The sequence below is a fragment of the Carassius auratus genome, chromosome 24 (assembly GCF_003368295.1).
Source record: "Carassius auratus strain Wakin chromosome 24, ASM336829v1, whole genome shotgun sequence".
NCBI lineage: Eukaryota > Metazoa > Chordata > Actinopteri > Cypriniformes > Cyprinidae > Carassius > Carassius auratus.
The window spans coordinates 5,726,536-5,738,675 of NC_039266.1; the positions used below are offsets into that span (position 1 = coordinate 5,726,536).

The following is a 12,140-nucleotide window of genomic DNA, read 5'->3' on the forward strand; positions in this document are numbered from 1 at the left end:
AGGCTACATTAAAGGTACAAGAAAACCTGCAAAAAAGAGAACAATCTTTTTTTGGAATGCTTGATTTATTGCTATATTGACATTAAGCACCATGTTTGAGGTATGACAATTCACAGCAACTGAAGTTTCTGGAGTACAATACATACATAGAAACACTCATTTTCAAAGGTACACTGTACTAAACCTCTCCTGAAGAAACTACAGGAGCCCACAGGCTGGTCTTTGGTAAGATATGGCTTTACCCTAGCACCTATTCAACTCTGGAAACAGACACGGGGTAGTTCAGGCTTGAACTCGAGGTACTATGTTTGGAATAGCACATTTTATAGTATATTCCAACTTTTAAACAGATTAAAATGTACTTCAAATTGTGGTTCGTACCAAAGGTGAAAATGATGAAACGGAACGGTGGTGCAAAACTCCTTCACCACTGCACATATTGTTAACGGAATGTTGGCAAGAAATCTCCGACCCGAGTGCATCAGAGAGTGTGCTTGTCAAACAGGTACTCTCCCATTCTGCCGTGCGGGTCAGAAGAGATGAGGCGACTCAGGTTGCTAGCGTAGTCACCCAGCGTCTTAATGGTGTCATGACTGTCAGTAAAGAAGCTGCTCTCTAGGAAATCACACAGCTGGAACAGTATGATGGGGAAAACAAGTTTGACTGTTATTTAAAAATAATATGCAATTATATTGCAAAACAACCAAGATAAGAGATACAAGGGATTTCATTTCGGTTTTCATTTTATGCTACTCACATGAGGGTCAGAGTGTTCTCCAGCTGCTTTATGGATCTCCAAAAGGGTTCGGTTAAGAGATTTCTGATGGTCCAGAGAAAAAGTGATAGCATCCATACCTCCTTTCCAATCATCACGACTGGGCTTCTGATAAATGATAGGGAGACAGATAAATTATATGATGTGATGGCAATGACACCAGTTTTGAACATTCACTTGTAATGCACTTCAAACTTTAAAGTACATTTTGTTTACTGTACTTTTGAAATGGCATGAGGGTGACTAAAATGACAATTTGGATTATTAGGTGAACATTTCTTCTAAAACTCCCTCACCGCGATGGTCTGGAGAATGATTCGTCCTCCTCGTGTGTTTTGATACTCCAGCAGGTGCTCCGCCTGTTCCCTCTCCTTCATTGAACGCTTTAAGAAAAACTTTGAGAAGTTGGGCAGAGCTACATCATCTCGGTCAAAATACATTCCCTATAATGAGACACAGAGAGACTGTATTAGTGTTACTGTCTAAACAGATATGTAGGAGTCAAGTATTTGTATATGAACAATTGTAATTCAGCATCAGTGCATGCAGAATATTCAATTCTAAACACTCAAAGATTCCATTATTATTCATTTAGATTTTTTTTTTTTTTTTTTAAATAAGTGCACAATGCACTTTTAAGTAATTGCTGACACTGAAAAATGTGTTCATGTGTATTTCTATGCATTTCAAGAGAACTCACAAATGTAAATAAACCTAAAAACAACGTTTCATAAATGGGAATTGGTAAACAGACCAGGGAGAGGTACACATATGAAGCCGTCAGTTTGAGGTTGAGCAGTTTGTTGACGTTTGCCTCATTATTCGGGTGGAGATTCTGCTTGACTAGAGACATTTCTGAAAAGGAAAACACACAAAACAGATAAACTAGAATACTAAATAAAATATAAAACTTAAAAAGGTTAGTTGAGCAGAGCTGGATTCAAGACCAACATTACATGTACGAGCAAAATGAAAAGAAAATGTCCATATATGCAGATTGCACAACTCTGTCTCACCGTGTAAAGTGTGTGTTCACTGTTCAGTGCTGATACTGAGTGAGTCTATGACACTACATTCTGTCTTACCAGTTATAAATTTATCAGATGTGACACAAGGCAGGGGAAAGTACTAAAGATATGTAACGGTCCTTGCAGTATGGCTCTTGGTTAAAATAAATAAAAAATAAAATAAATAAATAAACAAAAATATATTTTAAATCCTATATAAACCTTTTAAATATATGCATTGTTTTGTTTCTATACATATGTTGCTGTGAACTTAATTCAGCCTGTTATGACATGGAAAGTTGCATATGTTGTATTAAAAATGTATTTATTTAATTTAATTAATTTAGCCTTGTTGTTCACTTTTTTTTTTTTTTTACTTTGCCACTGCCAATTTAAATCACAATGTCATTGTATTAATTGATTATACCAAACGTTCCTGCTTTAATAATATTTTTAAGTTACACGTTAAGTGCATGTTGGTCTAAAATATTAAGTAGAGTAATGGAAGTAAAAAACTGAGGAATCGAATTTTTCCTGAACTTTCTATTTCTACTCTATTTTAGACAAAATAATAATAATAATAATATATATATATATATATGAACTTGTCTAAAAACGTTTATATTAAATTGTACCAAACGCAACGTCACGTACGAACAAAGATAACGTTACATGGACGACATTGTTTATATGGCTTTCTGCTGTTGCACTCTATTCTCACAGATTCTCTTTAACAGCTCATGTAAACCAGCTCACCTCTTCAGTAGCGACACGCGTCAGACTACTCCTGGAGACAATACAACTTTAATGGATTCATTGGATTGAGTTATAAATCCTGTTTATGTTCTAGTATGCGTTGTTTCCTCGGCAGTAAATCTTCCCATTGCTTTAACACACAGCGACATCTCCAGTTGAGGAGTCAAACACATCCAGTCATGGATCGCCGTAAAACAATAGTATCATCTCCATATATATATCTCCATGAGATAGTTATGACATATGTAGCCTAAAAGTGTACTAAATAGTTTTTTTTTTTCAAAACTAGTAAAAACATTATTTTTTTACCTTAAATTTATGCACATTCTATGTTATTTTAAGTGTTTTTATGTTTATTTTTTGACAAGTACAGCTTAGTTTACAGTTAGAGTTTTATTTTTAATTAAATAAAAACAAATTTTAATCATTTCGTACATTTTATTAATTAAATACATGCAATGAACCCTACAGGTTAATGATTACCTCCTCTTAAAGATACTTTGGTGAAAGCATAGGCTAAAATAATTAAGCTTGTTTGAGGATTGGCTAAACTTTTTATATGGCATATATAAGATTCAAAACAGGGTTATACATAAAATGTTGTAAATAATATAACAGCTAATATATATATTATATATATATAATACTTATATATATAAATTCTGCTATGAACTGAATATTCATTTACTATTTATTGATGTTTATGCCACAATTATAATTTTGGTTTTATTTTTTAAACCTATATTATGTTAGATAATATTTTTTTTTTTTTACATCTAATATTTCTCCAAATAGATTTGTCTGCACCTTTATCACTTTAAAGTTAAACAGGCCACCGATTTGTACATTCATGAAAAGTGGCAGTTGACAAAACAATTGTTGTGTTGATCATAATGACAGAGGAAGAGGGCCACGACACCTTTGTTTAGAAAGGAAAAACCTGATGAACTGCTTTTGACAAATACGTCACGCTTGCAGTTATACAAAAGGCAACATGCTTGTCTCTGAAACCACTTTGATAAATAGTTGACATACATGTACATCCTATCTAAAAAATCACTATGTATAAAATTAAGTAACAATTTTTAATTGTTCTTATTCACTGCCTGTCAAGACATATTGTTTGTTTACAATGTACATATAACAATAAAATTATTTTCAGCTATGTGATTTAGTTTTCACACTTCCACATATACACTGCTTGGCAATTGGCAATAAGTAAATAACAAGAAAATACTTATTAGATCTAAAAGCTATTTTGAAACATAACAAAAAGAATGACATGGTGGGAAAACAATTACATTAGTGCTGATTGTGCTCCTCCTGTCTTGGCTGAAAATTAAAAGTAAACTAAACCCTCCACAGTTAATTTCCTCTACACACAACACTAGACCTACAAATGTTTATAATAAAGAGAAGTTGTTTGTTAATATATTCATCATCAGTCTGGTCAAAAAAAAAAAAAAAAAAAAAACAATGGTTCAGAGACAAAATTTAGCAAGGTGAGATAGAAATGCTCTATGCACTCTCTATGTAAAGACGCTATCACGATGTGCACAGTATCAGATATTATATTCAAGACTCACCCTATGGAAATTAAGCCATAACTTTGGTCTATTGTTACTGCATAAAGACAAGAATGGGTCATTTGTCACTTGTTTTTTTTTTTTTTTTTTTTGTTGAAAGGATTCTAGATTCTTTTGTTTCCTTGCCAAGCCACAGGCAGAACACCATTCAAGGGAAAACTAAAAACAAAACTAATAGCCACAATTCAGTTCAATTCATAAACTTAATTTCTTAGGAGTTGCTTGAAAGCATATCCGAAAACAAAAATAATTGAACATTTTAAAATGTTAAAGCTAATTAGGTGAAATGGGAAGACCAACCTAAATAAGCATATTGAATGTGAGGGGCAATTAAAAAGAGAGAAGAAGTGAGTTATAACCAGTTTGGAAAGAATAAAAGGGAGGAGTTTTTAAAATAAGGAAGAACTTGGGTTTAAAGGCAGGACAAAGGTTGATGTGCATTGTTTTCCCGTCATGAGAAAAAGGAGAAGTGGCAATAAAACAGGTCAACACAGGGAACAGATACAGAGAGAAGCGTCAGAACCGAGAGTTTAAAGAGACTATAATACTAAAGGTGGTATGTGTGAGTGCAGTAATATCAACAGGCTTGAATAGTTGTTTTAATATGGTTTTTGAATGTAGTGGTTAAATAAAAAATTCCAGTGTGATAAAAGCGCTGTTTACACTAACCACATACCGGGATGATCATGGAACGAGTTTTGACTTTAGTATCGCTGTGTGTGCTTTCTACATGGGTAAGTCAATCTTTCTCTATATACAACTGTTTTATGTGGTAAACTGAGTCTGGGGTTTAGATTGTATATGACAAAGAGGTTTCATTTTCAGGACAAAAGCACCTGTGACCGATACTGGTTTCATAAAGCACCGCGAGAATAACTTGTGCTGAATTTAAATGGAAACTATGAGTAATTGATGTACATCTTTAAATATATCCAACAATCAATTACAGTGAAGCAGCAAGCAATACATTAAATTGAACATTAGAGTATCAGTATTGTTTTAAAAGGGGTCATATGATGTTGCTAAAAAGAACATTATTGTGTGTATTTGGTGTAATGCAATGTCTTATGCAGTTTAAGGTAAAAAATAAATAAATAAATAAATAAATAAAAAACACATTATTTTCCACATAATGTAGATTATTGTTTCTCCTCTATGCCCCGCCTTTCTGAAGTGCATCGATTTTTACAAAGCTCATCGTTTTGAAAAGCGAGGTATGCTCTGATTGGCCAGCTATCCAAGGCTTTGTGATTGATTGAATGTTATAAGCATATGACAGAAATTTTACGCCTTGCTCCAAAGAGAAAGGAAATATTTAAATTGCATCATACGACCCCTTTAATGGTCTTCCAACAGATATTCTGCTAAGTAACTTTCCGAGTATGTCAACTTATTCTACTAACTAACAGTCTACTAATACTGTTTTAATAAGTTTACATGTAGTTCAAAATTAATCGGACATGTAGATGCAAACTTACTTACAGTTAATAGAATGTGTAAAGTGGACTATGGAAATAAATTGTGACTCACTTGAATTGAATTGTCCTTAACTACTATGTGGTTTAAATTGATAATTTGATATGTGCGTTCAATTTTTTTCATTGTACTTATATTTGGAAATATTGGCTTGTAAATAATTTCTGTAGTTACATCTACACTGTTGACCCCACTTCACCCTTTAAACCTAACAATAGCACCAAACTTGCCTCTAACCTTACCTATATCCCACCGAGCAACAAAAGAGTTTTGCAATTCAGCATGAACTCAGTAGGTACATTGTACAACAAAGTGTCTTCAAGTACAGTATTGTTCAAAATAATAGCAGTGCAATGTGACTAACCAGAATAATCAAGGTTTTTAGTATATTTTTTATTGCTACGTGGCAAACAAGTTACCAGTAGGTTCAGTAGATTGTCAGAAAACCCAGCATTCATGATATGCACGCTCTTAAGGCTGTGCAATTGGGCAATTAGTTGAAAGGGGTGTGTTCAAAAAAATAGCAGTGTCTACCTTTGACTGTACAAACTCAAAACTATTTTGTACAAACATTTTTTTTTCTGGGATTTAGCAATCCTGTGAATCACTAAACTAATATTTAGTTGTATGACCACAGTTTTTTAAAACTGCTTGACATTTGTGTGGCATGGAGTCAACTAACTTGTGGCACCTCTCAGCTGTTATTCCACTCCATGATTCTTTAACAACATTCCACAATTCATTCACATTTCTTGGTTTTGCTTCAGAAACAGCATTTTTGATATCACCCCACAAGTTCTCAATTGGATTAAGGTCTGGAGATTGGGCTGGCCACTCCATAACATTAATTTTGTTGGTTTGGAACCAAGACTTTGCCCGTTTACTAGTGTGTTTTGGGTCATTGTCTTGTTGAAACAACCATTTCAAGGGCATGTCCTCTTCAGCTTAGGGCAACATGACCTCTTCAAGTATTTTAACATATGCAAACTGATCCATGATCCCTGGTATGCGATAAATAGGCCCAACACCATAGTAGGAGAAACATGCCCATATCATGATGTTTGCACCTCCATGCTTCACTGTCTTCACTGTGTACTGTGGCTTGAATTCAGAGTTTGGGGGTCGTCTCACAAACTGCCTGTGGCCCTTGGACCCAAAAAGAACAATTTTACTCTCATCAGTCCACAAAATGTTCCTCCATTTCTCTTTAGGCCAGTTGATGTGTTCTTTGGCAAATTGTAACCTCTTCTGCACATGCCTTTTTTTTAACAGAGGGACTTTGCGGGGGATTCTTGAAAATAGATTAGCTTCACACAGACGTCTTCTAACTGTCACAGTACTTACAGGTAACTCCAGACTGTCTTTGATCATCCTGGAGGTGATCATTGGCTGAGCCTTTGCCATTCTGGTTATTCTTCTATCCATTTTGATGGTTGTCTTCCGTTTTCTTCCACGTCTCTCTGGTTTTGCTCTCCATTTTAAGGCATTGGAGATCATTTTAGCTGAACAGCCTATCATTTTGTGCACCTCTTTATAGGTTTTCCCCTCTCTAATCAACTTTTTAATCAAAGTACGCTGTTCTTCTGAACAATGTCTTGAACGACCCATTTTCCTCAGCTTTCAAATGCATGTTCAACAAGTGTTGGCTTCATCCTTAAATAGGGGCCACCTGATTCACACCTGTTTCTTGACAAAATTGATGACCTCAGTGATTGAATGCCACACTGCTATTTTTTTGAACACACCCCTTTCAACTAATTCAACTAATTGCCCAATTGCACAGCCTTAAGAGCGTGCATATCATGAATGCTGGGTCTCATTTGTTTTCTGAGAATCTACTGAACCTACTGGTAACTTGTTTGCCACGTAGCAATAAAAAAATATACGAAAAACCTTGATTATTCTGGTTAGTCACATTATACTGCTATTATTTTGAACAATACTGTACATAGTATTTATAGACACCTAATATGAAATGGGACTATAAAGTGTTAACTAATTATCTTTCTAACTCCAAGAGGACTGCTGAAGACACAACTATACAACCCTAACTAACAGTCTATTGTAATGATAGTTAGTTGACATGTAGTTGTAAAGCTAATTATAGTTGATAGTATGTCTAAAGTGGACTATAGAAAAAAAGTTGATACCAATATAAAAATAGCCATTTATCTGATCTTTTAAATGGAGTTGGAGATGCCAGTTCTGTGGATTCAGATTTTATATTTATGGATTTAATGATTCACTTCTGGAAGACAATACCAGTCCAAAGTCAGAGAAGTGATTATGAGTTATTGTATAAATAGAGTTAGTAATAAGATTTTACTGTAATGGATATGACATTCTAATTATTTTTAAATAAGCTATACTTTATACACACACAAAAAAAAAAAAAAAAAAAAAAAAAAAAAAAAAAAACACGTTCTATAGTATATTTTCTAATGTTGGTTGTTCTTAAACAGGTTATTGGATAGTAAATCCAATGTCAAGCATTAGAAGGACTTTTTCAATAGTTTTTTTTTTTTTCTTTTTTTTTTATCCCAGTATCCCACTATACACCTCATGAAGCTGGAAAATTCATGAAGAGAATAACTAAGTTTTGAAAGGGAGGCTGCTTTGAAGAACTTAGAAGACTTTTATTTTCCCTACATTGTGGTGACCAAATATCTCTACAAGGATAGTACAATAATACCAATATTTTGTACTGTATAATAACCCTTACGTTTATGGAATGTCCTCATAAAACATAGAAACCGGTGTGTGTTTGTGTGTGTGTGTCTGGTATTCCATGTTATGTGGACCAAATGTTCTCACAGATATAGTAATGACCAATGTTTTGGTACTCATGAGAAAAATTATGTACATAATAATTATTTTTTTTAAGCAAAAAGTGGCAGAAGGTTTTTATAAAAAACCGTATAAAAAATATGTCTTTGTTCCCATAAAACATGGAAACCAGTGTGTCCTACATCTCCATCCATCTTTTTTATATATATTGAATGAGAAGAAGCAACTAAACTTTGGACAGATACTTTTTGACTTAGTGTTTTATAAAAGCCATTATACACTATTTCCTTGTTTGTTGTGTCAACAGCAGTTTTCTTCTACCTTATGGTAACTTGTCAAAGAGAATCATTCACTAGACTAATCATACATTGTTTCAGTGGATTTATAGATAGGTGTTGGACTTTTACTTTTTATATGTCAAATGGAAAGAGGTATGCTTAGCATCATTGATAATATATTATGTAAATGTATTTTACTGTAGTTTATTTGTCATGCCACTGTGTGTATTTGTGCACCTCAACATCATAAAATTCAAAACTGTACATAATTCACACAGTGGCTTTTGTGTTTAACATTCCATGTTAATGATTTCAATTGTATCCACAGGCAAACTCGCACTGCATCCATCTAGATAAGTTTCAATCTGAACACTGTGTTTGGTATAAATATATTAAAAGATATAAATGAACTACGGTAAAGAGTTCATTTTAAGAGCAAACGCATTAACAGTTTTTAGTGAAATTCTCACTGAAAAATTTGTCTTCAGGAATATAATTTGGTTACACTTTATTTAAATAGTCCATTTAAAAAAAATCACTTATAAGTACCTACAGTAGATGTCAACTAACTCTCATTCATTTGCAACTACATGTTAACTCTCATTAGATAACTGGTAGACTGTGGACTGGTTAGGGGTAGGTTTAGGGTTAGGGTTGGTGGAATAAACTGACATGCACTAGCAAAGTCAATTAAAGTTAGTAGAATGTATGTTGGAAGTCCATTTAAAAAGGTAATAGCAGAAAGTCTACAAAAGCAAAGTTACAAAGTAACAAAGTTATGTAGTAATTTCACTGTTCAATCACTGACCACAGATTTCTGGATTAATGTGGGATGCAGATCCAGTAACAGTTCTAAATGCAGGCCTCCTTTACTTAAACTGAAGTTGACTTTACTAGTCCTTCTGAGGCTTGTAGGCTAGAGTTCTCCTTAGCACATCAAGCTAGAATAAGACTGTTCAGTGAACTACAAATGTCTACTGTTACAGACAGTTTAGCATTATGTGATTAACTTACAAAAAAAACAAAAAAAAATATCTGAAATTTTACATAATGAAATTGGACTAGCTCAGTGTGATTAGCAAATTATTTGTTATTTATTGGAGTGCTTGCAAAGGATTGTCGGTTATTGGTGGACAAAAAGGATACACTTGATAAATCATTTTTAAATAATGCTTAATGAAGCACACTAGTGAGCGGCTGCTTTTCAGGGATCATTCAAATTGACATGGAAGCCAATATATCCAGCCTTACTAGGATGTACATTTCCAATTAAGAAGCAACCCATAGTAATGCTGTGTATTGTTCATTTATTTAATAAGTATAATAGTAAAGAGATTCACAATTAAGAGGGTAATTATTGGTTCGGTGGAGACTCACAAGGATGGCCTAAAAGAGCATTGCGGTAGTGACAAGAGCCCGGGTAAAGACTTGATCAACATGCTTTGATAAGATGGGATATATCGAGCAAATCTGCATGACTGGTGATAGTTGTGCTGTCAGTACAATTCAGCTGGTCGGCAAACATATCTGTTGTGATTGTTTTGGAGACTAGCTGTTTTATAGAACATTTGATTATTAAAATGAATGTCATTTCTTTCCTCAGGCAGAAATCCCTGATGTTAAGAATGTTACAGTAATTGGTCGAACAGATACTACATTAACATTTGAATGGAAAGTTGAAAACCGCAGTTACAGTTATATACTGGAAACAATTGACAATAAAGTCTCAATCAATGCATCAGAGGCTTATTATTTGAATCATATAGTCTCAGGACTGTCTCCTGGGACTAACTACTCTTTCACGCTCTACACTGTGTTTGGGGGTAATACAAGCAAAGGATTTTACTTTTCTGATGTAACTGGTAAGTGAGTCTTTTTTAAGGAAACCTATAATTATTGTTTCAAATTTAATTTGTGTTAATTGTTGGCTCAGTAATTTTAATCACTGATCTTTCTCAAAATCTAGTCTGTTATATATATATATTATTGAACTCATCTAATTGCAAGCAGCAAGCAAAATACAGAAATATTCATTCAAACATGTACATTACCTATCAGCACATTACCTATCTACATGATCAATTAACAATTCACAAACCAAAATTGGTTTTTATTGTTGACTGCTATTCATTTCGTGCTAACTTTCTTTAAAATAAATGTAACATTACTGCAAAAACATTCAGACATTTGTAGAATTAATTTCTGGTATGAAGTGGTAATAAGTGTACATTACCAGGTCAGTTATTGAAGGAACTGAATGGCAGATGAATGAATGTACAGGTGGATAGTACCAGAAGCTATTGAAATAAAATTTATGTCTCTTTCTTCTTTAGCTCCACCTAATGTTGACCTTGTTTCAGTCATCAATCGGAAAGAGTATATGATAACATTACAATGGAGTAATTTCAAGAACAGAAGTGATTACAGTTATAAGCTGAAATACAGGAACGAAGAAAATGTTTCAATACCTATATCACAAACTGATACAGTGGAATATAACGTCACGTCTCTGGATGCTGGGACAGAATACTTCTTTACGCTCTACACTGTGTTTGGAAGTGTAATGAGCAGTGGATACAACTTCACTAATGTAACCAGTGAGTACATCATGACATATGACATCTGACATTTCTCTCCAATTTCTGTTCAAGTGCAAGAATAAGAACAGAACCACAGCTGAAATTCTTATTTGAAATTAGGATTCAAGTCACTGTATACCGCTGCTGTAATTTTAACTGTTTTTCAACTGATTTCAATTCCAACAAAACTATTTTATCCTGCTACATCATTTTTTTTTTTTTGTGACAATTCAGCTGCATTTGCTAAAACAGTATAAATACACCAAGAAGTTAAAATAACATTTTCTTTTTTTAATTTCCTTTCACAAACTGGCAGTTGGTGCTGTAGAGTTAACAGGTCCTTTATTGTACTTCCTTCTGATTATCTAATAATCACATGTAAATGACAAGCTCATTGTATAACACATATTTCACTATATCTGTATTTGTTTCAGTGCCATCTAATGTTCAAAATGTGAAAGTGAGGAGCAATGACACCGAAATGATCTTACAGTGGGATGTTGTATCAAACACAAGCAACAATAATTACAGTTATACTCTTGAAAACAGAAATGAACCACCAGTGAATTGCGGTAGTCAAATTGTAGATGGAAATAAGGTAATATGTCATATATCAGGTTTGATGCCTGCAACAAATTACAGCTTCACTCTGTACACAGAGTTCGCTGATCTGAGAAGTACTGGATTCAACTTTTATAACATCACGAGTAAGTAGCTCTTTTTATTATTCATATTTACTTACTCTTTGGATTAGACACACAATTGATCACATCGCAAAAATGGGCAAAATGTAAGAATCAGCATGCTTTCAATTCAGGTGTTGGCATTTGAATTGATTACAACACACAGGATGTTGAACTGAAGCAACTGAAAGGAATTTACTGAATTGCAGATCA

The 12,140-nt window shown here is 33.7% G+C and overlaps 2 protein-coding genes across 3 annotated transcripts in view; one reads left to right on the forward strand and one right to left on the reverse strand.

Annotated features, from left to right (window-relative positions):
- Nucleotides 1–46: 46 nt before the first annotated feature.
- LOC113042180 (ferritin, lower subunit) lies at nucleotides 47–2,689 on the reverse strand. 2 transcript variants are annotated; one of them, XM_026200803.1, is made up of 5 exons: nucleotides 2,539–2,689; nucleotides 1,530–1,630; nucleotides 1,072–1,218; nucleotides 758–883; nucleotides 47–631 (listed from the first exon to the last, which is right to left on the reverse strand). In XM_026200803.1, exons 2-5 carry the CDS (start codon nucleotides 1,626–1,628, stop codon nucleotides 482–484), a joined length of 522 nt encoding a protein of 173 aa, XP_026056588.1. In that variant the 5' UTR covers nucleotides 1,629–1,630; nucleotides 2,539–2,689; the 3' UTR covers nucleotides 47–481. The 2 variants fall into 2 exon arrangements, with proteins under 2 accessions (XP_026056588.1, XP_026056587.1); XM_026200802.1 differs by lacking the exon at nucleotides 2,539–2,689 and adding an exon at nucleotides 1,792–1,899.
- A 1,847-nt stretch (nucleotides 2,690–4,536) lies between these two features.
- LOC113042181 (receptor-type tyrosine-protein phosphatase H-like) overlaps nucleotides 4,537–12,140 on the forward strand; it is a 29,075-nt gene continuing 21,471 nt past the window's right edge. The window contains exons 1-4 of the mRNA XM_026200804.1: nucleotides 4,537–4,858; nucleotides 10,269–10,527; nucleotides 10,999–11,262; nucleotides 11,679–11,951. Of these exons, the coding sequence (XP_026056589.1) occupies nucleotides 4,805–4,858; nucleotides 10,269–10,527; nucleotides 10,999–11,262; nucleotides 11,679–11,951 (850 nt within the window). The 5' untranslated portion in view covers nucleotides 4,537–4,804. The remainder of the gene's footprint in view (nucleotides 4,859–10,268; nucleotides 10,528–10,998; nucleotides 11,263–11,678; nucleotides 11,952–12,140) is intronic.